The following is a 27,574-nucleotide window of genomic DNA, read 5'->3' on the forward strand; positions in this document are numbered from 1 at the left end:
ATGTGAATGTGTGTGACCGAAAAACAATGCAGTAACTCCATAATTTAGTGTGAAAACAAACATTTTTTTTCATGTATAAGACCATATCTCATCATACAGGTTTTTCTGCATCTCATGAAGACAGGTACGTTGTAGATCCAAATCATGTAGATGGCATCAGAAGTTTAGTATAAAGTTGCAACTCTGGTTGGACCGTGGGAAAGTTTACTGTTAACCTAGTGAAGGCGCCTCTACATAAACACAGGCTAGCCATGCTAAAATGTACATGTTTTCAAGCCCTCGTATACACACGGGCATACACACACACACACACACACACACACACACACACACACACACACACACACACACACACACACACACACACACACACACACACACACACACACACACACACACACACACACACACACACACACACACACACACACACACACACACACACACACACACACACACACTCCACTGTCAATTCACAGTGCAGCTCTCTGTCGGCCTATGGCTCAGTGACGCATACAAAACAAGGACAACCATTCATCTGCTAGTTAAAACCCCAACTCTATAGTGTCATTAAAATGTACCAGTCTGGATAGCTGCAAAGGTTTTGGGCAGTATTTCACCATATATTATAATATTAAGTTTATTTCCGAAACACTTTACAGTAAATTTTCAGAACTGTTGGTAAATTAGCAATTTTTCTTAAAGGAACTCACGAAAGAGATGGCATGGGGTTGTTCAATGGCAGACATATTTGTTTGAAACCTATCATTGGATTTCAGAGACACAAACCATTAAACTCCCAGTGAAAAAAGTAGCACCGCAAAGTTTGTTAAATGTGAAAAATATTTGTTTTAAATTGTGAAGAAGTGTACAAATGATACAGAACTGTGTGTAATCCTCTGATTCCAAGGGTTTCAAGTTTGAATCCAGCGATTGAAAGTTATTGTTTTAAACCCATTCCAAACTGTAACCCGTACCTTAACCATTCAGAGTTAATGCCTAAATTTAACCTGAAAGCACTTCAAAATTTGACATTTGAGAAACAAGGATAAACATCTAATTCTGACATGAGACAGAGCTAATTGAACCAAACACCATACCTTAAGGCTAGATTCATGCTGTCTTGAACTTCTATGTCAAATATACAGGATAGGAACACTCCACTCCAGGTAAAACAATGGATATATAGCATTTTGGAACAAAACCAATTGTAACATGTTTGAATTTTAAATCCGTGGACAGTAATATTTTACACAAAGGTACCAATGAGCATTCATTTTTGATGAAAATTTGGTTGATATAGCATTTTGTAGAGTGACATGTTGAGGTTGGACCCAGCTGCAGAGAAGAGACCAGGAATCAGTGGTTAAGGATAAGCATAATACGTAACTGAGAACATTAACTGAAATATCACAGTAACACTGGAGAAACAACAAGCACTACGTCTCAAAATCTCACTCGGGCAACAACCACGCACGGCACACAACTCAAGCTTCTGCAAAGGACGACCGAAAACACACCTCTTTTAACAGGGAAATCATGATGAGTAAATAGGACACACCTGAGTGTCGTTAATGTCTCTAGGACGGTCTCTGCTGCCCTCTGGTGACAGGTGGAACCATGACATGTAGGGGCCGATTCCAACCTGAGTTAGCGTGCGTAAATGGAACATAATTCCCTTTTTACGCACCTTTCTCTCCATGTGTATTCTGACCTTGAACTTAATTAAGCATGAGAATAGCAGGCTATTCACCCGCTATTCGTTTTGGGTAGAGATCAAAGGAATCAAGGTGTGGCGGAGGTGTATGTACAGATATGCTGTATTCTGACCTCGTGGAGTCTTCATTCAATAGGATTTGCAGTATTTGTCTCTTTCTCAGCACCAATTTGTAGATTTGAAAATACTCTGATCTTGTATATCATTTAGGGTCTGGAAATTATTTACGATTGACCCCCAAAGATTGATGCCTTTGCCCCCGTGGAAATTGAATTTGGAATATATATATATTTTTTAAACATACAAATCTGTAAATTTAAGCTAGAGATATCTGTCTCAATCCACCGCATCCACCTGTGTCGCACTTCCACATCTGCAGTGAAAGGTGACGGAGCTAGAGCGGTGTTTGTCAGACCATGAGACATCCTGAAAATCGGTCTTCTCACAAAATTATCTGTAGCGTGTCGAACGCTTTGTCTTACAAACTATTATGAGGAGGGATGACAGGAAGTGGTCTCAGCTGGGATGGGCGAGATTGGGATCATGGGGATTATGGGAGAGGAAGGCGGTGTGGCACCTGTCTGCTAAACAATAGCAGGGGATGGGTCAGAGGTCAGACAAACAGTGCAACACAGATGAACATCGTGTGATACTTCCCATTTCCCAACATAGTGCACTACTTTTGACCAGGGCTCTGTTCAAAAGTAGTGAACTAAAAAGGGAATAGGGTTCCATTTGGGATGCCGCCCAAGAGAATGTGTATGTGGGAGGGAGGATGAAAGGATGAAGGTGTGTGTGCGAGCATGCGAGTGTGAGTATGCGTGAGTGAGTATGTGTGTATGTTGGCTTCAACAGATGCCCTTTTTGTGCAGAAATGTAGAAATGTCGGTCTCCATGAATGCATCATTCTCAGAAGAAAACCCATGTCACGTGATGTAGTAGTTCCCCTGCAGTGAATGCATCCAAGGAGAGAGCCCAAGCGTCTTTATTTCCTTTCCAAAACACTTGAATGTGCTTTCTCTGACCAACTCTCTTGTTGTCTCTCTCAGAACGGTTTTCTTGACCCTAACCAGTCAGGCTTCAAGACGGGTCACTCAACCGAGACTGCTCTGTGTAAAGGAGGCTCTCCGTACTGCCAAAGCTGACTCTCTCTCCTCTGTTCTCATCCTCCTAGATCTAAACGCTGCCTTCAACACCGTGGACCATCAGATGCTCCTCTCCACCCTCTCAGGGCTGGGTGTCTCGGGCTCTGCATACTCTTTGGCTGCTCCTACCAGATAATGTGGAGAGGATCTGTGTCTGCACCACATACTCTCACTACTGGTGTTCCGCAGGGCTCGGTCCTAGGCCCTCTCCTCTTCTCTTTACACAGCAAGTCACTCGGCTAGGTCATAGGTCATACATGGTATCTCCTATCATTGCTATGCTGATGACACTGAACTGCTTTTCTCCTTACCCCCTTCTGACACCCACACGGCGACACGCATCTCTGCGTCCCTGGCAGATACCTCAACTTCGATGTCTGCCCACCACCTCAAGCTCAACATCGGCAAGACTGAGCTGCTCTTCCTCCCGGGGAAGACCTGCCCACTCAAAGCCTCTCCATCACGGTTGACAACTCCACAGTGTTGCCCTCCCAGAGTGAAAAGAACCTTGGCCTGACCCTGGACAACACCCTGTCGTTCTCTGCGAACATCAAAGCAGTGACTCGCTCCTGCAGGTTCATGCTCTACAACATCCAAAGCGTATGACCCTCCCTTACACAGGAAGAGGCGCAAGTCCTAATCCAGGCACTTGTCATCTCCCATCTGGACTACTGTAACTCTCTATTGGTTGGGCGCCCCGCTTGTGCCATCAAACCCCTGCAACTTATCCAGAACGTTGCAGCCTGCCTGGTGTTCTCGCATGTCACCCCACTCCTCCGCACACTCCACTGGCTAAGCTTGCATCCACTCCAAAACCATGGTGCTTGCCTACACAGCTGCAAGAGGAACTGCACCACCCTACCTTCAGGCTATGCTCAAACCCTACACCTAAACACAACCTCTCCGTTCTGCGTCCTCTGGTCTCTTGGCCCTCCCACCCCTATGAGAGGGCATCTCCTGCTCAGCCCAGTCCAAGCTTTTCTCTGTCCTGGCACACCAATGTTGGAACCAGCTTCCTCCTGAAACTAGGACAGCAGAGTCCCTGACCATCTTTCTAAAGCACCTGAAACCCTACCTCTTCAAAGAGTATCGTAAAAATCATCTGTCCTCAGTTCCAACACTCACTAAGAGTGTTGCACAAGAACTGTTCGTCAGGAACTGTTCATTGGCAGCTTCATGAAATGGGTTTCCATGGCCAAGCAGCGGCACACAAGCCTATGATCACCATGTGCAATGCCAAGCGTAGGCTGGAGTGGTGTAAAGCTCACCGCCATTGGATTCTGGAGCAGTGGAAACGTGTTCTCTGGCAGTCCGACGGACAAATTTGGGTTTGGTGGATGACAGGAGAACGCTGCCTGCCCTCATGCATAGTAAAGTTTGGTGAATGAGGAATAACGGTCTAGAAATTGAAAAAAAAAAGAAATTGACTGGCCTGCACAGAGCCCTGACCTCAACCCCACTTAACACCTTTGGGATTATTTCGACCGCGAGCCAGGCCTAATCGGCCAACATCAGTGCCTGACCTCACTAATGCTCTTGTGGTTGAATGGAAGCAAGTCCCCGCGGCAATGTTCCAACATCTATTGGAAGGCTTTCCCAGAAGAGTGGGCTGTTTTAACAGCAAAGAGGGGACCAATTCCATATTAATGCCAATGATTTTGGAATGAGATGTTCGACGATCACGAGTCCACATACTTTTGGTCATGTAGTGTATGTGGATATGACTACTAGTGGCTAACAATAGTGGCTACTGATAGTGGCTAACAATAGTGGCTACTGATAGTGGCTAACAATAGTGGCTACTGATAGTGGCTAACAATAGTGGCTACTGATAGTGGCTAACAATAGTGGCTACTGATAGTGGCTAACAATAGTGGCTACTGATAGTGGCTAACAATAGTGGCTACTGATAGTGGCTAACAATAGTGGCTACTGATAGTGGCTAACAATAGTGGCTACTGATAGTGGCTAACAATAGTGGCTACCGATAGTGGCTAACAATAGTGGCTACTGATAGTGGCTAATTTCTGACATGATACAAATGATAAAATAAATACAGTGAAAAGTCTGGGCATATAATTACAACATAAATCAACAAATGGCTGTACTGCCATTTGCGTATGGCTACGGAGATGTATAGCTTGGGTAGTTAGATAGATAGCTAGATAGATATCTACATAGCTAGATATAAAGATATAAAACAATTGTCATTTATATTTACAATCATCCTCTCCAAGCGGATTGCTCATTTATCTAGCTCTTATCAATAGCTCTTATCAATTTGTAAATGACAGGGCATGGAGAATGGTGTTACTTCAGAAAAAAAAGAAAGTAGATGTTCCACATGGAATTGACAGGTTGCTCGACCTTATTCGTCATGAGATTCTCATGCTTAAGTTCAAGGTCAAACTACGAATAAGGAGAAAGGTGCATAAAAGGAGAATTACGTTCCATTTAGGCACGCTTAACTCAGGTCGGAATCGGCCCCTATATTGAATAGGCAGAAAACTCCAGGTGAAAATCATGCATGATAGGTGCTATGTACGCACAGTAGGTGCTATACAAATACAATTATAAAATGTCAATACTGTCACTTCAGAATGGTCAATATTTACTCTGTAAAATCGGTGTTTGTCTATCCGTGTTCCCTGAGTTAGTCTGTCCATGGTTTATAAGGACAAATAGCCTACCCCCGGCCTAAAATGGTACAAATCATCTCCATTCAGATATTTCAGCCATGGCACTGTCTCGATCTGTCTCCGTCTCTGTCTCGATCTCTCTCTCTCTCTGTGTGTGTGTGTGCGTGTGTGTGTGTGATGTTCCTTGTCTCTCGCTAACCGAGAATGACAGTGTGGTGTGTGTGCACAGACGTGCACGAGTCTGTGTGTTTGCACACAAGCATGTGTATTGTTCCATCCCCGTAGGGATGTTCTCTTCGATGTCCTGACTCTCTGTCGATTGGGGACAGGAAGCCCTTAGGAAACCACAAATGTCAAATTGGTGCCATAACCTTAGAGAATGAGTGTACTGAAATGACACAACCAACTATCGAGTAGTACACACTGCACACTGCCATTACACAAAAGGCTGCTATTAGATCAATCTAGTCTGGCTTTGAGCCATTGATTGATGGATAGAATGTTTATACTGCAGCGATATGTTTTTTTAGTATGGGCATCAAATAGATTATTCTTTGAAGCCATTCAATTAAGCATTTTTTGTCTGGTGCAACAAAACATGCCTTGCATTTTGTTGATTGTATGTACAGTGCCTTCAGAAAGTATTTACATCCCTTGACGTTTTCCACATTTGTTGCGTTACAGCCTGAATTAGAAATGGATTCAATTTAAATGTTGTGTCACTGGCCTACATACAGTGGGGCAAAAAAAGTATTTAGTCAGCCACCAATTGTGAAAGTTCTCCCACTTAAAAATATGAGAGAGGCCTGTAATTTTCCTCACAGGTACACTTCAACTCTGACAGACAAAATGAGAGAAAAAAAAATCCATAAAATCACATTGTAGGATTTTTTATGAATTTATTTGCAAATTATGGTGGGAAATAAGTATTTGGTCAATAACAAAAGTTTATCTCAATACTTTGTTATATACCCTTTGTTGGCAATGACAGAGGTCAAACGTTTTCTGTAAGTCTTCACAAGGTTTTCACACACTGTTACTAGTATTTTGGCCCATTCCTCCATGCAGATCTCCTCTAGAGCAGTGATGTTTTGGGGCTGTTGCTGGGCAACACGGACTTTCAACTCCCTCCAAAGATTTTCTATGGGGTTGAGATCTGGAGACTGGCTAGGCCACTCCAGGACCTTGAAATGCTTCTTACGAATCCACTCCTTCGTTGCCCGGGTGGTGTGTTTGGGATCATTGTCATGCTGAAAGACCCAGCCACGTTTCATCTTCAATGCCCGTGCTGATGGAAGGAGGTTTTCACTCAAAATCTCACGATACATGGCCCCATTCATTCTTTCCTTTACACGGATCAGTCATCCTGGTCCCTTTGCAGAAAAACAGCCCCAAAGCATGTTGTTTCCACCCCCATACTTCACAGTAGGTATGGTGTTCTTTGGTTGCAACTCAGAATTCTTTGTCCTCCAAAGATGACGAGATTAGTTTTTACCAAAAAGTTAGATTTTGGTTTCATCTGACCATATGACATTCTCCCAATCTTCTTCTGGATCATCCAAATGCTCTCTAGCAAACTTCAGACGGGCCTGGACATGTACTGGCTTAAGCAGGGGGACACGTCTGGCACTGCAGGATTTGAGTCCCTGGCGGCGTAGTGTGTTACTGATGGTAGGCTTTGTTACTTTGGTCCCAACTCCCTGCAGGTCATTCACTAGGTCCCCCCGTGTGGTTCTGGGATTTTTGCTCACCGTTCTTGTGATCATTTTGACCCCACGGGGTGAGATCTTGCGTGGAGACCCAGATCGAGGGAGATTATCAGTGGACTTGTATGTCTTCCATTTCCTAATAATTGCTCCCACAGTTGATTTCTTCAAACCAAGCTGCTTACCTATTGCAGATTCAGTCTTCCCAGCCTGGTGCAGGTCTACAATATTGTTTCTTGTATCCTTTGACAGGTCTTTGGTCTTGGCCATAGTGGAGTTTGGAGTGTGACTGTTTGAGGTTGTGGACAGGTGTCTTTTATACTGATAACAAGTTCAAACAGGTGCCATTAATACAGGTAATGAGTGGAGGACAGAGGAAAGAAGAAGAAGAAAAGAAAGAAGAATAAGTTACAGGTCTGTGAGAGCCAGAAATCTTTCTTGTTTGTAGGTGACCAAATACTTATTTTCCACCATAATTTTCAAAGAAATTCATAAAAAATCTTACAATGTGATTTTCTCTATTTTTTTTTTCTAATTTTGTCTGTCATAATTGAAGTGTACCTATGATGAAAATTACAGGCCTCTCTCATCTTTTTAAGTGGGAGAACTTGCACAATTGGTGGCTGACTAAATACTTTTTTGGCCCACTGTACAATACCCCATAATGTCAAAGTGGAATTATGTTTTTAGAAATGTGTACAAATTATTTACAAAATGAAAAGCTGGAGTCAATACGTATTCAACCCCTTTGTTATGGTAAGCCTAAATACATTCAGGATTACAATTGTGCTTTAACAAGTCATATAATAAGTTGCATGGACTCTCTGTGTGCGATAAGAGTATTTAACAAGATTTTTTAATGACTACCTGTTCTCTGTAACCTCACATGCAATTCATTATCTGAAAGGTCCCTCAGGCAAGAATTTCAAACACAGATTCATCCCCAAAGACCAGGGAGGTTTTCCAAATGCCTCGCAAATTGGTAGATGGGTAAAATAAAAAATACAAAGCAGACATTGAATATCACTTTGAGCATAGTGAAGTTATTAATTACCCTTTGAATGGTGCATCAATACATCCAGTCACTACAAAGATACAGTCGTCCGTCCTAACTCAGTTGCCGGAGAGGAAGGAAACCGCTCAGGGATTTCACCATGAGTGAACAGCTAGAGTTTTAATGGATGTGATAGGAGAAAACTGAGGATGGATCAACAGCATTGTAGTTACTCCACAATGCTAACCTAAAAGTAAAAAGAAGGAACCCTGTACAGAATACAAATGTTACAAAAAAAAGCATCCTGTTTTCAAAGTACTAAAGTAACTAAAGTACCACTTGTGGAAGGACCACTAGAGGGCAGGCTGGGCTCATGGATAGTAGCCCAACAAAGCATGGGAGACCAGGTAACCAGAGTCAATTAAGCACAGCTGACGGTACTAATGAGATACTCTCCTTCCCCTATAAAAGAGAGAATGGACCCAGCAGAGGGGAGGAAACAATCTCTGGAAGATGGCCACCGAGAGAGAGAAGCTGTGCTGAAAGAACCACGAAGACGGTGAAAAACCCGTGATTTATGTTTGTTGTAGTTTAAAGATTATCCTATTGTGTTCTTGTTTCATCTGGAGAAGAAGATGTGTGTTTTTTCCTTGGAAGATTTTTCATTGATTATGTTAATGTTTTTGTTGACAAAATACCCTCAATAGAGAACCGTGTTCAATCAGAAAAACCTACTCCTGACTCGTTTATTCCACCTTCCCGCTTTAGAGTGACGCCTAATAACTTGGTACGCTCACATTGGTGGAGGATGCAGGTATTAGGTGGACGAGTGACACAAGGATAAGTGAGTAAATTAATATTCTTCCAGAAGACCCGGAGGAACCATTCAAGAACGATGGATAACGCCCTAACTACAACAATTGATCACGGCACAGCAGACAACCATAGAACTCCTGCAACAACAGCTGAGTCGACGAGAAGAACCTAGAGTTAGGCCAAGAGCGGCTGCTCACGCCATTTTACCTCGTCTCTCCAAGGAGGATGATATTGAGGCCTTCCTCATGACCTTCGAAAGGACGGCCACCTTGGAAGAGTGGCCGCCCACAGAATGGGCTAGCGCATTAGCTCCTCTTTTGACCGGGGTGGCTCAGGAAGCCTATTTTGACCTGGATTCCCGCGAAGCTGCGGACTATGGGCGACTAAAAACCGAGATCCTGTCCCGGTACCAGCTGACTGCCAGAGATAGGGCTGTAAAGTTCCATCAATGGACCTATACAGCTGATCAACCGTCCGTGCCCAGATCTTCGCCTTAATACGACTGACGAAACAGTGGCTAGAACCTGGAAAAGGAGTAGGACATGTGATAGAGACTCTCGTAGTGGACAAGATATTGAGAGAATTACCCAGTGACTTAAAAAGGGTTGTGGGGCAAGCCAACCCGTTGTCAGCCGACGACATAGCCCAGGCGGTGGAAACATATCGGTCTACAGGGGAGCTGTTAAAAAGTGACAAGGAGGAACGGAAGGAGTCTTCCAATCCCGTACCACGACTCACCCTGGCGCGCCCGCCACCGAAACGTTCAAGCCCCCCCCGGAGGTGGCAGAAGTCAGCCACCACACAGCCGGGTCGGTGTTATAAGTGTCAGTCTCCCAACCATTATGCCCCACAATGTCCTAGCAAGGATGAGCCCATGGTCACGGAGTCGTCACTGCCTACCCCCACACATCCTGTTTTGAGGGGGCAGGATCAACACTGTTGGTTAGCAGAGATAGCCCCAGCCTCAGAGATTCCGGTGCGAGTTGAAGGACAAGATGTGGTAGCTATTCTCGACTCAGGAAGTATGGTTACGTTAGTAGAGGAGCGGATGGTGACCTCCGCAACACTGCTACCAGACAAAGTAGCCGTATCCTGTATCCATGGAGACACCCACTATTACCCCACTGTGAATCTGCCTATTCTCACTCCAAAAGGAAGGTGTACAGTCAGGGCAGGGAAAGTGCCCCAGCTGAAGGTGCCATTATTGATCGGGAGAGACTGTCCCCTATATAAGGAGCTTCGGCAGATGACGTTATGCACGGGAAGAACGGGGGACAGGAAAGAAGAGAATCTCCAAGCCCGAGGTAGTAGTACTACAAGGAGACGTAGCCGCGTCCTCGTCCTCTACTGCAGAGGAAGAAATAGTGACCCAACGTTTACGACAGATATTCCAGGAAACCACCGATGAAGACACCTGTGAAGGGTTATACACAACGCAGGAAGGAAGGAGCAACCAGGCACTAAGGGATATATTTGAAGCTCCATCCGAGGAGGGAACCTGGAAGGGATTCTCCTCGGTCTCCCCTGATGGGGATGTGGAACAACCTCCACATCCCTCTACTGAGGTTGACCTGCCCCAGGAATTAAAGGGACAGTTCGGCACCTCGCAGCATAGAGACCCAGACCTAAGGGAGGCCATGAGGAAGGTGAAGGTGATTGACGGGAGGAACGTCGACGGATCAGGTGAGCCCCCTCTTCCTTACTATGCAATCAGGCGGGGTCTCTTATACTGGGTCGTACGACGAAGGGGGGAAAACCAGGAATTACTAATGGTGCCTAGACCATACAGGGATACAGTTCTACAGTTAGCCCATTCCCACGTCCTAGGAGGACACCTGGCACGAGACAAGACTATTGACAGAATCATGCAGAGATTCTATTGGCCCCGTGTCACCCGAGATGTGGCCAGGTATTGTAAGACGTGTGATCAATGTCAACGTACAGCCCCACGGCCACACCTACGTAACCCTTTGATTCCTCTCCCCATCATAGAGACTCCCTTTGAACGCATAGCTATGGACCTCGTAGGACCCCTCCCAAAATCCGCCGGGGGGCACGAGTACATCCTAGTGGTTGTAGATTATGCTACCAAGTTCCCGGAGGCCATACCCTTGCGTAACATGTCGTCAAAGGGAATTGCAAAGGAGTTATTCCTGATGTTCTCTCGTGTGGGCCTTCCCAAGACGATCTTAACCGATCAAGGAACCCCGTTCATGTCGCGGTTGATGAAGGACTTGTGTCGGTTATATCAGGTTCAACAGATACGTACAAGCAAATTCCACCCTCAAACAGATGGGTTGTGTGAACGCTTGAACAAAACAATTAAAAGCATGTTGAGAAGAGTGGTGTCCCGAGATGGGAAAAACTGGGACATGCTTCTCCCACACTTAATGTTTGCCCTGCGAGAAGTACCTCAGGCATCCACTGGATTCTCTCCGTTTGAATTGCTCTATGGCAGACCCTGTCGAGGAATCCTCGACTTAGCCAAGGAGACCTGGGAGACCCAACCATGCCCTTTTCGATCCACAATAGAACACGTTACCCTGATGAGAGACCGCCTGTCAGCAGTGTGGCCCATAGTCAAGGAGCATATGGAGAAGGCCCAAAGGACCCAAGGCCGGGCCTATGATAAATCTGCGACCCCCCGTGAGTTCACCGTGGGAGAGAAAGTGATGGTGCTTGTGCCCACGGCCGAACATCGCTTGCTGGCGCAGTGGAGGGGGCCCTACGAGGTAATGAAAAGGGTCTCACCGGTCAATTACCTCATCAAGCAACCTGACAGGAGGAAGAAGGTCCAACTCTATCACATAAACCTGCTGAAGACGTACCATGGACGAGAGGAGGAGGTGGCTTTGATGGCCCTGGAGGGCAAAGAAAAAAAAGAGGCTCTACCACAGGTGCGCCGTGGCCAAACTCTCCTACCGGAGCAGTCAAGACAGCTAGACAAGCTGATTATGAACTTTGGTCGAATATTCTCTCCATTCCCAGGACAAACAGATGTCCTGTTCCACCATATCCACACTGAACCCGGCAAGAAAGTGCATATCCGCCCTTACAGGATTCCTGAGGCTCGCCGAGTCATCGCTAAGAAAGAGGTGAGGGAGATGTTGAGGATGGGCGTGATCGAGCCCTCGACGAGCGAGTGGTCCAGTCCCATAGTCCTGGTCCCCAAAGCTGATGGTAGTATGAGACTCTGCATCGACTTTAGGGGCGTGAATGCCATCTCTACATTCGATGCGTACCCCATGCCCCGCGTGGATGAACTCTTGGAGCGCTTAGGAAAGGCCAAGTTCATCACTACCCTGGATTTGACGAAGGGATATTGGCAAGTGCCGGTGGCTCCGGAGGATCGCCCAAAGACTGCCTTCGCCACCCCAGAGGGGCTTTTCCAGTATGTAAGGATGCCCTTCGGACTGCACGGAGCCGCTGCAACCTTCCAACGCCTCATGGATGCCATTCTACGGCCCCATCAAGAGTATGCAGCGGCGTACATAGACGATGTGGTCATCCACAGCGAGGACTGGGATAGTCACCTCCTGCGATTACGGGCGGTGCTCGTGAGTTTGGAAGCCACAGGGTTGACAGCCAATCCAAGTATATGCTGCCTGGGCCTGTCCGAAGCGGAATACCTGGGGTATACTGTGGGGAATGGGAAAATACGCCCGCAAGCAGAGAAGACCAGGGCAATTCGTGACTGGCCTCGACCCCGGACCAAGCGAGACGTTCGGGCCTTCTTAGGGATAACAGGATATTATCGCCGTTTTATCCCGGGATATGCAACCATTGCCAACCCCCTCACAAACCTCATCAGGAAAAACCTGCCAAACCAGGTAGAGTGGAAAGACGAGGCGGAAGAGGCCTTTCAATTGTTAAAAGATGGCCTGTGTTCTGATCCCGTTCTACAGGCTCCGGACTTCTCACAAGAGTTCATTGTGCAGGTCGACGCCTCGGATACAGGGCTCGGGGCCGTACTAGCTCAGGGTGAAGGTGAAGCAGAGAAGCCGATTCTCTTCATTAGTAGGAAACTCAGCGATCGGGAACAGAGGTATGCGACCGTAGAGAAAGAGGCCTTAGCCATCAAGTGGGCCCTCGATTATCTCCGGTACTACCTACTGGGTCGGAGGTTTGCATTAGTTACTGACCATGCGCCCCTCACGTGGATGGCTGGTAAGAGAAACAATAACAACAGAATAGCCAGATGGTTTTTGTCTTTACAACCGTTCTCTTTCCATGTCATCCACAGGGCCGGATCGAGGAACGGGAATGCAGACGCGCTGTCCCGACGCCAAGACGTGTGTCTGGCGCCCGACCCTCCGGTTCGGTCCTGGGGGGGAAGGTATGTGGAAGGACCACTAGAGGGCAGGCTGGGCTCATGGATAGTAGCCCAACAAAGCATGGGAGACCAGGTAACCAGAGTCAATTAAGCACAGCTGACGGTACTAATGAGATACTCTCCTTCCCCTATAAAAGAGAGAATGGACCCAGCAGAGGGGAGGAAACAATCTCTGGAAGATGGCCACCGAGAGAGAGAAGCTGTGCTGAAAGAACCACGAAGACGGTGACAAACCCGTGATTTATGTTTGTTGTAGTTTAAAGATTATCCTATTGTGTTCTTGTTTCATCTGGAGAAGAAGATGTGTGTTTTTTCCTTGGAAGATTTTTCATTGATTATGTTAATGTTTTTGTTGACAAAATACCCTCAATAGAGAACCGTGTTCAATCAGAAAAACCTACTCCTGACTCGTTTATTCCACCTTCCCGCTTTAGAGTGATGCCTAATTACTTGGTACGCTCACACACTCTTTATATTTTCAAGGATGATAGTGGTTGCATCAAGTTATGAGTATTGCTTGTCTTGCATCACCTTATCGGTATGTTTGTCATCAGCAAGGACTAGGGAGTCTTTTTTAGGATAAAAAGAAACGGAATAGAGCTAAGCACAGGCAAAATCCTAGATGAAAACCTGGTTCAGTCTTATTTCCAGACACTTGGAGATAAATTCATTTTTCAGCAGGACAATAACCTCAAACACAAGGCCAAATATACACTGGAGTTGCTTACCAAGACGACATCGAGTGTTCCTGAGTGGCCTAGTTACAGTTTGACGTAAATCGTCTTGAAAATCTATGGCAAGACTTGGCTGTCTAGCAATGATCAACAACCAACTTGACAGAGCTTGAATCATTTAAAAAATAATAATATGCAAATATTGTACAATCCAGGTGTGTAAAGCTCTTAGAGACTTACCTAGAAAGACTCACAGCTGTAATCACTGAGAGTAAAGAGGAGTAAAGTACACACACGTGCAGAACACGCACAAGTGCACACAGACGGACGGACACACACACACACACACACACACACACACACACACACACACACACACACACACACACACACACACACACACACACACACACACACACACACACACACACACACACACACACACACACACACACACACACACACACACACACACACACACAAGGGCACTTGCGCCCTCAGATTTGTCTTGTTTAAAATAAAATAAAAAGATGCTCAATGAATTACTAAACTTCCATTTTAAGCCCACGTTTTATCATAATTATCTATAAAAAGATCTGTCAGTGTTATTTTGAGAGAGGGCACACTGACTGGACCAGGCAAGGAGTCGCCTGGGTAGCGAGGACTGGGGCCTGGCTCCACGTGCATGTAAGGGCCTCCACCACCACATGCTCCTACCACGGGTGCTGGCTTGCTGGCTACTGGGGTTGGGCAGCCCATCTCCAGCCCCACTGACGTCAGTCACCCACACACCACAATACCTCTGTCGGGAGTTTTAAAACAAACCTCCTGTCGTCAAGGCAACACAGACCCCGGCAACAGACCACTATGGAAAAAGCTGTCCGTTTGTGACCATGTGTACGGTAAACAGTCAGGTTTCTCTTAATCTGCAGGAAAGAGGAAAAGGGTTCGGGTTTCCGCCTATCGTCTTACGATGCAGCTCACACATCCTGCTGAGATAGGGAAAACAGACTAGACTGAATATACCTTTTTCTATTTAGATATTACTACTACAGTACCTGTAATATTGTTCATTGATATCACAATTGTAGTAGAAACTAGGAGTAGGTGCTATGGCTACATTACATAGGAATAGTTATTGTAGAAGTGATAGTGACAAGCAGGGTATACATACAATTATGACTGAATAAAGCAAGGCAAGAAACGTACAGGAACAGTAGAGGAAGTTGTCGCACTACGGTATTGATAACAGACGTGATAGTGGCAACATGAAAAGGGTAAACTGTTCAGTGTATGCCCTCGAGTTCTCTACCACGTACGCCTGATCCCGATTCTCTACCTCCCTGGGCTGTGACACTGGGTCTGTCGGTCATGGGAGAGTGGTTAGCACCCACTGGGCCTAGCGGATAGCATCGCTATCTCATGCATTTCCTGTTGAATTTTTTTTGCCTGCGTGCAGCAGTCTGTTACAGCAAAGTCAACGACATCACAGTGGAGAGAGAGAGAGAGAGAGAGAGAGAGAGAGAGAGAGAGAGAGAGAGAGAGAGAGAGAGAGAGAGAAGCCGTGTCAAAAATGTATCCTTCCTCGCTGACTTAGATGGGATGCTCAGGGGATGGGGCCAGTTCAAGTAAAAGCCGGTCAACTCAAGAGGGTCATCTGGATTTCCAATTCAATAATTGAAAAGGGCATTTATGTTCAATGACTTCTCAATAAACAGAAAAAGGATACCCCGATTGACCCCCATCCTTGGTATTGCTACTCTGCTCCTGCCACTGGACCTCTCATTTGGGGACATCCAGACTGCCCAAGGTCGTGAACTACCTGGTGAATCTCATCAAATCCCCTCCTGATGCCCCGTCCTGTCCAGACAGAATGACACAGGGTCCCCTATGTTAGCAGCTGATGTTACTTTTCACAGACCCCAAAGCAAATCAAGGGGAGAAAAATAGGTTTATTCAAAGAGGACAAATCATGGATGTTATGCTGGGAAGTAGATGGTTCATTCTCCCGTCATCAGTGACTTTCTCCTCAGTGATTCTCCCCTAAGACGAAAGGGACAGGATGTAGTTTTATAACCCAACCTTAAAACCCAACCCTAACCCAACCCAACCCAACCCTTGCCAATTAGAGTTCCTTGCAATAAAACTGGGCCAATGTCCAAATAACAAGTATCATATTTCAGGCTCAACGTATAAACAATTTGGACCAATGGGAACTTGCCATGTAGCTATGAGTCCCGGACTGAAATTCCTCCCATGTCTCTGACCCATTGATCATTAATCCCGTTACAGAAAAAACACTTTCCATTGATCGTTAGTACTCTTAGTCCTCTTGACTTTTAGTACTCCATTGACCTCTCGTCCTCTGCGTTGTGTATTTCTCTTTGAAATATTCTTACACCTGCATGGATCCTACCACTGCCACCAAATGATTGCAGGTCTGGAGCCCACTGCTGCCACCAACTGATTTCATAGTAGGTGAAAGGAAGGTTTCTATTGGCCTATGTTGCTTTCACCCATCAAATCATGTCAGATCAGTGTTTACGTCAAGGATGGGAGGAAGGAAGGATACATTGTGATAGTTTTGGAATGCAACCAGAGGCTTTTGAGTAGACTAGAGCAGCCTTTTTCAAACCTCTCCTCAGGACCCCTAGACGTTCTATGTATTTGAACTGTTCCAGAACTATCACACCTGATTCAACTTATCAACTAATCATCAAGCCCTTGACTACTTGAATCAGGTGCGCTCGTTCAGGGCTACAACAAAATTGTGAAACGTTTGGGGGTCCCTGAGGAGAGGTTTGAAAAAGGCTGGACTAGAGGCTATTACCACAGTATACTTAATTTGAATTTCCTGTATGTTGTTCCTTTAAAACTAAAGTGGACTGACATCCTATATGACACTAGAATTACAGAAAGTAAGGTAAGGTAAGACATGAAACAATGCAGAGTAAATTCATGCTCATTTTAATTTCATAAAAAAATGTGTTGAACACAATATACAATACCATGCACTGTGTGAGACTTCTGAGAAACACATGGGAAATATGGGTACATCTTAAACAATGTAATATTTCAATAAACATACAGCTAGCTGTACAATGACCCGTCACCATACATCATATAGGTTCACTGCAGCCTTCATATGGCTCCAGATAACAGGAAAACAATAGAAACCGAGGAATTACGTTTCTGCCAACCACCTCAGTTGTCTGCCAAGTAACACAGATGTTTAAGAATGTTCTCTGGAAATCTGCAAAAACTTGAGTATTATACATTATAACAGATATTTCACTTGTTTTGACAGGTAGTGCATATAAATTATAACAAACATACTTTTTGTGAATAGGATTCTACTTACAGATCAAAGTCATAAATACACTGTTTCAAACAGTTCATGGATCGACATAGGACTAAGTGCATGGACGAGGAGATTGTGCAGCTAAGTTATCCTCAAACACACACACACACACACACAACAAGGGAAGTAATTGTCATCTAGTGATGTTATGCAGATCTCCCCACACTGTGAGTGTTGAAGCTTCCGTGGCAGTACCATTTAGATGTATTGTTGACAGAAGAGCAACTAGGTGCTGAGCTGTCCAGCTCGTCAAGGTGCTGGACAGAAATCATGGATTTAATTTATTTGTATTTTTTTAACATTACACTTCAGTATCTCCACTTCCTACAGGGGACCTTTTAGCTGACATTAAATTAACAGAGAATCAACTTGTAGAAAGATGCTATTTGTTTTTGGTTTAGTTTCATTGTGTTTGTTGCTCTGTGATTCCTGCCAAACCTCGAGAGATGTGTTGATGGCGGTGGTCACCTCAAGAGGGACCTGGCAACCAAAAGTATAACATCAGCTGATTGTCAAATATTGTTGTATGGAGGTTTGTTTTTTGACATTGGTTGACCGTCACAAGGCTAGTCTAGGGCTTCAAAATATCATGTGACGTGGGATTTTTCTCTTTCTCTTTGGAAAGAAACCACACAATGGTTCATTTGATTGGCCATAATTGTCTTTAATACTGTGCATGAATTAGATTAGGAGACCCCATTTACTGGACTTCCATTCTTGGAAGAGGAATACGCAGAAATAATTAGATTTTTTTTGCGAAAGAATATTAAGATATTTAATTAAGTGCTAATCAGATGTGGCACAACACCTCTGTTGGACTGAGTTCCATCTGGCTGTTAAAGTGCTTTTATCAGGTCATCTTTGGAGCTTATTGGTTAGGACAGTTTACATGGACTTTCATTGGTTTTTCCCACTGGGAAAATTTGAAAAATGGAGATAATTGCTTTTTACGGGAGGCAAATACGGAAAACAATAAGGAGCAGCTTTGCTGCGAATATCGAACTTTATGTGGCGTTTGTTAACATTGACTTGAGATTTGTGAGACAACACGTGACGCATAACATTGAGCGCCTAGTGCTTTGAGTTTGGTGTTGAAAGAATAACCCAATTCTTTAGTTTAAACACTGTTCTAGCTCTCGACCCTTGCGAAAAAAAAGTGCAACTTGTGCTGGGAAGTCCGACGATTTTGGAAAGTCCACAAAGCACAAATTGGGAATACACTATTGCTGAGAAGACATAAGGAAGACCGGAAGAATTTTCCTCTCATTCGAGAGACAATTAAGATGAGTTGTGTGTAGAAAACAAACATTTTATAATAACGACTTAAAACTGTTAAATAAATTATAAAATGGCATACAAAAGACACGGTCATAAAAAAAGGCACACAAAAGTCTTCAGACACGTGTTACAAATACCTGTGGACCACTAGTTGGAACTTTGAATGCTACCCGGCAACATCCCATCCAATCCCGTTACAAAACAAAACATATACCCGAAAACAGTCACAAACAACAATCATTCTGAAGTGCAAGTGTCTCTCATCTTGTCCCAATTGAACACCATAGTCTCTTAGCGTAAATGAGCTTCATCTTATTTGTCAGAGCAAAGATTGTAGTATCTGGCTAAGGACTAAGATATGGTACTTCTGCGACACAGCAGCTCAACAGCACTCCTTCAAGGTTATCACGCTCTTCAACTCATCATAATCTGCTTTCGGAGGGTTCCCAAAACAAGTGTTGTGGTCCCCCACCCTCTTTTGCAGGGGCCCTAAGTCAGTCAGGCCCTCGCGCACAAGCAGAGCAGCTTCAAAGAGCCAGATTGCAGGATTCCTCCACTGCAATAAAACAAGATGCCAAACACAGCCTAAAACTGGTGCTTTTATAAAGATCACGGTCAAGGCTTGTTATGTGGGGGAAGCCCCACGTATCTCCATCTCTAGTCCACCCTGGTCCATTGGCGACCGGCCCCCTTCTGTCCCCCTCTCGCCCTCCTCCCTTCCTATCTGTCCATCCTCATCCTGTCCGTCATCTAGCGTCAGCTCAAACTGGAACTTGTGACCTCCTTCTCCGCCCTCTCGCTCTCCGTCTCCAGTGCAGAAGGGGGGAGAGGGGCTCTGGGGGATCATGCTCTGGTACCAGTTCCTGTTGTCTTCCAGGGTATCCAGGATATCCTGGGCGTCAGGGTGCACCAGGTCAGCCCACGTCTCCCACAGAGGGTGGACGATGTAGTCTATGAAGCCCACCTGGAGAGAGCGGGAGAAGAGAGAGAAGGGTATAAGATTTCAGGATAGAATAGTGTGTACGAATACTGTATTAACAGCAGTAGAGAGGGGTCGAGAGAGCGTGTGTATGCAAACAGTATGAACAAGGAAACGTGTAAGATGTGTATACACGTGAGTATGCGAGCAGTGTGGGTACTGTACTGTGTGTGGACATACCTGTATATGTGTACATGTATTAGTAACCTACCTGGCTCTTCTCCACAGAAGCCGTATGCTTATCACACATGGGGCTGATCTCGATGCCTCTCTCCCTCTCCCGGTCTCCCTGGTGGGAGAACTCGTTCATGATGCGGTCGGTCCACTGGCGGTACAGGTCCAGGGACTTGGTCGGATTGCTCAGGTCTGCACAATGAACCATGTTACGCATCACCTGGAAGAGACGGGACGGAGAGAGGATTGTGTGAGTTTGTGTGTGTGTGCGTGCGTGTACCTACATGCCTGTATGTGCACCTGTATGCATGCCTATGTGCCTGCGTGTGTGTGTTTTACTGCATGCGTTCTTGTGCATACGAGTGTGAGCTCCTACCTGTATCTTGTCTGTGTAGTTGTCTAGCAGCAGCACTCCAGAGCTGGTCACCTTCTTGGTCTCCACCATGGTCTTCAGGTCAGCCAGCAGGCTCATGTGTTTGGACATGTCAGTGGCCAGTACCTGGAGGGAGAGAGAGAGTGAGCGAGGTCGTCGTTAGTGATTTAGACATGTTTATGCTTCAGCAATATAGGATATAGTGCGATATATAGTACATGGAATTGAGACAGGGATAGAAAGATGGACCGACCGACGCACGGTCGGCGACTCATGCGAATGGTACATCGGCAACAAACACCTTCGGTCAGAACCGGGGCATTCTCTCACCATGTCTATGACCATTCTCCTGAGGGACTGGCGTTGTTTTTTGGTCAGGTTCTGAAAGATGTCACAGTTGTCCTCCTGCAGCAGCTTGAAGCCCACGGCCAGGTGGTGGTTCTCCAGGACTGACTCGTCGTTATACATCAGGGCCAGCTCGGAGTCTGGACGGACAGAGGGTGGGCAAGAGAGGCGGACTGTTTAGAAGCAAAATGCCAAAAGCATTTTCTTATGTGGTTTTTGTGACGATGCATTTCAAACTTGAATATTTTACTTGTATTTTCAAATATGCCAATAAATTATAAAATGATAAGATAAAGTGTACCAAAGTAGCAGACATGATGAATTGGGCGCTGTTGTTAAGATTTTGATGGAGAAAGTACTCACTGGTGTTAATGAGGAACTGGTTGGAGACCCCAGGATGGTCCACATCATGGATGGCTGCCGCAAAGATGGCCGCCAAGATCTCCAGATCTGTGAAGACGGCCTGTGATTGGACAGGAGAGATTTGATGAGTTCTCAACATTGAGAGTGAAGGTTTCACTACAAAATTGGTAACACACATTCATCAGGTAATAACTCATTCTGACATAACGAGGCGGGGTGGCGGTGACATATTTAGGTGGAGTGGGGTGACATTATTCATGTGTGTTTACTGATAACACTTGCTGGTATACATGATTTATAATTACTCGGGGCAGGGCTCTCCCTGTTCCTGGAGAGCTACCGTCCTGTAGGTTGTCGCTCCAAACCTAAACTAGCACACCTGGTTTGAATAACTAGCTGGTTGATAAGCCGAAATCAGGTTACAACTAGGGTTGACACGAAAACCTTTCGAGGAGGGTAGCTCTCCAGGAACATGGCTGGAGAGCCCTGACGTAGGGGTTTGCTACGTGACAGTGTTGCTAAGTCACTCCTCAGAATATGCAACGCGAAGCAAGAAGACAAAAAGCGGTGTGTATTAAGTGGAGCTGGGTCAGGTGACTTACGTCCAGAGCGGGTGTGGCGAGCAGGATGTGTGTGGACTGGGCCACGTCTGCAGCGTGGAGGCTGTTGTGGTATTCTACGTCGGCGTGGTAGTGCGCTTCCAGGGTCAACATAAAGGTCACGAATGTGTCCGCGGGGATCTTGAACGTCTTCATCAAGTCTCGCTCCTGCACGGGACGCACAAAGAAACGAAACGCCGTTAGCTTGATGGGAATAAATGGGACCCAGAATGTCTTCATTGGGTCTCGGCTCCCGCACGGGACACACACAAACACACGCCGCCACACCGCCACTCATTAACTAAAAGGAGAAATGTAACCCATTTACATGTGATACTGTATGTAAAACAACAACCCATAAACACTCTGATGAACTTTTTACATTTTTCTTCCAATTAAAATGACTTTGGTTTTTACCATTGAGTTTGTCTTTGTTTAAATTGCAATGACTGCGTCAATCACAATGCAAAAGCTGCTAAGAAAAATAAATTGCTTGACTTGGCTGGCACTATGTGTTAATGTCCACTTATCCATGTGACTAGACTAGTTCCTACTACAGTAGCATAAGTAATCATTCAGCTACTGACCCAGAAGATGAGGACACATTATTAAGAACACGCAAGAACATGCTGATGTACAGTACTTTAGGCTGTGCGTTGGTGACTCACCCTCTGTGTGTGTGTGTGTGTGTGTGTGTGTGTGTGTGTGTGTGTGTGTGTGTGTGTGTGTGTGTGTGTGTGTGTGTGTGTGTGTGTGTGTGTGTGTGTGTGTGTGTGTGTGTGTGTGTCTGCAAGGCACCTCAGTCAGGGAAAACACAGCAATCTGACAGGAACGAAAGAGGAGGAAGAGCACTGACCTGGAAGATGGTGTACATGGTGCATGTGAGCGGGCGGTTGTGGGAGTGCTCGGCCACCCTGAAGATGTTCAGACCCCACTTGTTGATGTCCTCAAGATCCTGAGAAAGAGAGAGACATTGTCAGGGTACGCTCTTGCAGACAGATGGCCGGAAGGTGCAGTCACAATGCGAAGACAAATTAAATATCCAGATATTTGGATTGGAATTTAAAATTCAACAATCAGAAAGTGCCGTTTGTTCGACGCTTCAATCGGTGTCCTTGTGCAGAATATGTGCGCCTTAGGTTTGGGGACATCTACTTTATAAGCTACCTGTCGCCCCGTCTTAAACCGGAATTTACCCCAACCCCTGAGGGGTATACCACAAAGCAGGATCAATGAGTTAGCCAGCTAACTTGCCTAAATGTTCAGAAAAAAGTATTTTGACTTTGTTTTCCTTCTAAGATAAGCTTTAAATGGCCATGGTCTATAGTTGACTCAACAATATTTAGCTAAACATTTTTTTATTTTTGGTTGTTTATCAAAGTTTGCTGGCTTTGTAGTATACCCCTATAAAGTAGAGACTTCCCCAGTACCTTAGACAGCAGGTCCTCCTGGTCTGTTTTGACCCCGAAGCGGCTGACGCTGCAGCCTTGGAGCACGGGGGTTTGGCTGACCTTCCTGACCCCACTGATCTGGGTCATCGTCCCTTGACTCGGAGTCTGACCCCCCTGCTGGGTCTGGTGGTGGGTTCTCTTCTTCCTCTCCCTGGTCTTGGCCATAGGGCACGGCAACTCCAACTCATTCTGCTTGTCTGGAGGGAGAGAGGGATGGGGAGAGTGGGATGGAGAGTGGGATGGAGAGTGGGATGGAGAGTGGGATGGAGAGTGGGATGGAGAGTGGGATGGAGAGTGGGATGGAGAGTGGGATGGAGAGTGGGATGGAGAGTGGGATGGAGAGTGGGATGGAGAGAGGGATGGAGAGAGGGATGGAGAGAGGGATGGAGAGAGGGATGGAGAGAGGGATAGAGAGAGGGATGGAGAGAGGGATGGAGAGAGGGATGGAGAGAGGGATGGAGAGTGGGATGGAGAGTGGGATGGAGAGAGGGATGGAGAGAGGGATGGAGAGTGGGATAGAGAGTGGGATGGAGAGAGGGATGGAGAGTGGGATGGAGAGTGGGATGGAGAGTGGGATGGAGAGTGGGATGGAGAGTGGGATGGAGAGTGGGATGGAGAGTGGGAAAAGAAAAAGGGTTAAAACTACTGCACCATAGAATGAAAACACTGAGTCGGAAAGAGACTCACAAACAACACTTGTGGTCATTTCAATCACAAAGCAATACATACAGAATGTACATTTTGACACGACTCCGTTTTCTTTTGCAGTACATAAAATGAATTGACATGGTAAAATGGTAATTACTATATTGACTTGGAGTGGACAATCATTCAGTCAGACATGTATAGGAGTAACTGGTCTGAACTGGTTCTCTGACCACTCAGTCTTCCAAACAATCAAGCCCTTCTCTTGTTCTCTTTTGCCTTCTTCCGTCTCCTCCAGTTAAAATTCACCAGGAAAGAGCCAAATGACATTGAGCATAATACACTATTTCAATATTCAAATGTAGAGGGAACACATAAAGCCATATAAATAACATGTTAAAAACAAATATTTTGCAAAAACATGCCAATGAAAAACAATGGCGTAACATTTAGGATTTATTCATAGAAAGAGAGAAGTTCCATAATATTCAATGAGGCATCAATTCTCAGTGGAGATTATTAATAGTGTTTGCAGATCAATAAAAGTTTGTTGCCAAACCATAACAACGCATAGCAATGTTGGCTGCTGCTTTGTTGTATTAATAAGGAGAAGTGTTTGGGGGATGGCTTGTTGCAGTGAAGCTGAAGCGACCTCTCTCGAGGCGCTACATGTTAGCGCCACGGGGTGTGTGCCGCTGACCGTGTGTATCTGCGGCTAACCATGTGTTTTTCCACACATTGCCTCAGCTCTATTCTCTATGAGGCGTAGGAAGATGATTTGCCTTGACCTGACAGGTACTAGCCGCAATGCAGAACACGAACCTTAAATCACTATCCATTCTCTCTCACTTCCGCCCTCATTTCTCCAACCCGCTTCGCTTTATTCTATCAACCGTAGCATCACGGTGTCTTTATAGCTTATCAATGTTCCTCCCTTCTACACCATCTCCCTCTCTCCATCTGCTTTTTCATCCGTGAAGAGAAAGATGGAGGCTTGTTTACGAGTCGGTGCACTGCGCAGTCCTCTCAGAGTAGCAGTTTTCTCCGTGCTGGTGGAGAAGGTGGTGGTGTGAGCTGGCTAATTGGCAGGGAGCCATGGAATGTGTCACAGTTTAAAAAAAAAGTATGTATATATATTTTTTTTGAGAGAGAGATGAGGCAACACCATATGCAGGTAACAAACGCACTCTTTCGTTTTCTCTCCCTCGCTCTGCAGAACGACGGAGTCCCAGGGAAGAGAAGAATCGCTTTTCATTTTCTCCCCCTCTCTGCAGCGAAGCAGAGGGAGCACTCCAGCAGACCAGATGAGACTGGTTTGAAACTATCGCAACCCCACGTTGGTACCCCCCACTCCGCAGAGTCTCATTCTCTCTGACCCTCAACCTCTTTTCTCCTCCTGCCTAATCATTTGTGATTACTATATTATTATGATTTGTTTATCTTTGTGTAAAAACCAATAACAGCTAAAACATCACCATTCAGACAAAGGTATAGTCCATTAGCACAGCGAGAGGAAATACATGAGATTTGTTTGTTTGTTTGTTTGTTTGTTTGTTTGCTTGCTTGCTTGCTTGTTTGTTTGTTTGTTTGTTTGTTTTTGTTTGTTTGTTGTGTGTGTGTGTGGAGGCGTGTATGACTTGACTTACCAAGGAAGGTGTTGGAGATGAACTCTGACACCTGGTTGCCGGAGCGACTCATCTCTGACAGGTGGGTCAGCTCCCGGTTCAACATCCTCTTGAACTGGGGAGACACAAAATGACACAACACCATGTTAGGTTGCCATTAGATAGACACTTTGGCTCACTTGGTAGAGCATGGTGCTTGCGATGCCAGGAAAATGGGTTTGATTCCCGGGGACCACCCATTTGTAGAACGTACTAAGTTGCTTTGGATAAAAGTTTACCTCAGGTCAGCCATTTCCTGTTGCCAATTAGCAGTGGGAAGCATATAAACAGTTTTGTGTTGAATTGCAGTAACAGAAAATGACAACACTGTGTTCGGTACAGTGTGTTCGGTACAGTGTGTTAGGTACAGTGTGTTAGGTACAGTGTGTTAGGTACACTGTGTTAGGTACACTGTGTTAGGTACACTGTGTTAGGTACACTGTGTTAGGTACAATGTGTTAGGTACACTGCATGGAGACCAACAAGACATTGAACTGGGGAAATACAACATTACACAACACCTTACTAGATATACTTCATTGAGACCAACAGGAAATGGCTTCCCTGGGGTAGTGGTATAACTTGTTTCCAGGGACTTTCCATTGACGTTAAGTAGTGATGAGCGGGTTGACTCATAAACCACATTCCCCCTCGGTGCAGGTGGGTTTAGGGTCATGAAATATTGTGTAGATAAAGGGCGGGTGGGTGGCGGTCGGGTTGAAACAATACATAAAATTTAAAAAATCAATAAATGTATAATTCTTGTGGCAATTTAGATCTATAGGCTACATAATTTTTTCCTCATTTGTAGGCTCTCTGTCATTAGCGCGTACACCTAAGCTTTAGGGCCTAACATTGCACGCGCTAAATAGCCTACACGCCAAACCCTTTTGGAAACAGGCAGAAAAAGTTTTGTCTATTCACTAAGAAAAAAAAGCTGTGAAATGGAGAGTTGAAAATAAAATGAAGGGACGGACAGAAAAGTAATTTATGGGAAAGATTTAGTGAAGTGGCAAAAGAGGAAGATAGTCACTGCTATGTTAAGTGTGTTGATTGTGAGGCGCTAAGCAAATTCGACATTCACACAACAGGGATTTCAAATAGGCCTATGGCACATCAAGAGAAACTGAAGCTTAGTGTTCAGATGGGTTAAATGGAAACTGAAATCTGGAAACTGACTGTAGGTCTATAACTTCTCAGTCTTAATATTAACTCCTGCAGAATTAAGCATTTCTTGCAGTAAAATGATACACCAAATGTATATTTAGACTCAGGAATAAAATAATTATTCTTTCTTTCAGCATCTTGAGAGAACGTGAATGCGCACCTAGGGACCGCCTGTAGCAGTGCTACCTTTATCAACATCATAAAAGCTGATAGTATTTCAACCACATAACATAGCTGAACTGAAATCTTATTATAAACATGTTGGGTTGTTTTCACAGCTTTCTCTTTCCTTACAGACCTATTGCACTTTTCCCCCAGTCCCTAAACTTATTTCCTCCGCAAAAGAAGCTGAGATGACAAGATAACTTTTACCTATGTCAACTAGATTGAAGCATTAATTTATGACATTCTGGTGAGCAAGGGTTAATTTAGTCTTCTTGGGCAACGAATAATGACAGAAGAGAAACTGCATGTATCTAATTATAGGCAAGTTAACTAACAAATAGCTTACCAAAATGTTGGAAATTCTAAGCAGAAACATATCTAATTAAGGCAACAACAAACTAATCCTGCAACCTCTCAAAAAAAATCGTTCCTCCATCTCTGTCTGTAGCCTACAGGGCATTTGCTACTGTATATTTGCGGATTAGGGTCGGATGCAGTCCTCAGATTTCCCCTTTATCACATAGTCGGGTGATTGCGGATGGGTTATTTGCAAATGTGGGCGGGTGCAGGCGAACAAACAGCTGACCTGCACACCACTAATTGGAGCCCACTAATGGAGCCCAAGGGAATAGGCTTGTTTGTTTGATACCATATAAGGACTTTGCGTATCTTTATACAGTATAGGCTATTTGAGTGCCCTGTTTTGAGATATTTAGTAAACAAATCAAAGATTTCTGGATGAATATGTACAGCATAGGGTCAGAATCAACCACATTTCTGCAATAGCTTTTCAACCAAACATTTACCCACACACGCATCTTATTATGTTAAGAAGCTAATGCATAACATCTCTGTTGTGAGATGGATTCAGTTGAGATCATGGGCTGTAAGTACCCAATCAATCTGATGCAATATTTAAATAAATACTAGAACGTGCTACAAGTATACAACCCGTCTCTCCCCACGAACACACATTTACCCCCAGT

The 27,574-nt window shown here is 45.1% G+C and overlaps 1 protein-coding gene across 6 annotated transcripts in view; it reads right to left on the reverse strand.

The window, feature by feature from the left end:
- Positions 1-16,970: 16,970 nt before the first annotated feature.
- LOC124010232 (cAMP-specific 3',5'-cyclic phosphodiesterase 4B-like) overlaps positions 16,971-27,574 on the reverse strand; it is a 132,795-nt gene continuing 122,191 nt past the window's right edge. For 5 of the 6 annotated variants that reach the window (XM_046322677.1, XM_046322678.1, XM_046322679.1 and 2 more), the window contains 9 exons: positions 25,239-25,332; positions 22,927-23,144; positions 22,353-22,451; positions 21,500-21,664; positions 20,898-20,997; positions 20,520-20,674; positions 20,193-20,315; positions 19,854-20,036; positions 16,971-19,627 (listed from right to left, as the gene is read on the reverse strand). In XM_046322677.1, the coding sequence (XP_046178633.1) occupies positions 19,289-19,627; positions 19,854-20,036; positions 20,193-20,315; positions 20,520-20,674; positions 20,898-20,997; positions 21,500-21,664; positions 22,353-22,451; positions 22,927-23,144; positions 25,239-25,332 (1,476 nt within the window). In that variant the 3' untranslated portion in view covers positions 16,971-19,288. Of the gene's footprint in view, positions 19,628-19,853; positions 20,037-20,192; positions 20,316-20,519; positions 20,675-20,897; positions 20,998-21,499; positions 21,665-22,352; positions 22,452-22,926; positions 23,145-25,238; positions 25,333-26,934; positions 27,083-27,574 lie in introns of those variants that run through there. The other variant, XM_046322682.1, reaches the window with a different exon arrangement.

Source organism: Oncorhynchus gorbuscha, linkage group LG22, assembly GCF_021184085.1.
Source record: "Oncorhynchus gorbuscha isolate QuinsamMale2020 ecotype Even-year linkage group LG22, OgorEven_v1.0, whole genome shotgun sequence".
In the NCBI taxonomy this organism is placed as follows: domain Eukaryota; kingdom Metazoa; phylum Chordata; class Actinopteri; order Salmoniformes; family Salmonidae; genus Oncorhynchus; species Oncorhynchus gorbuscha.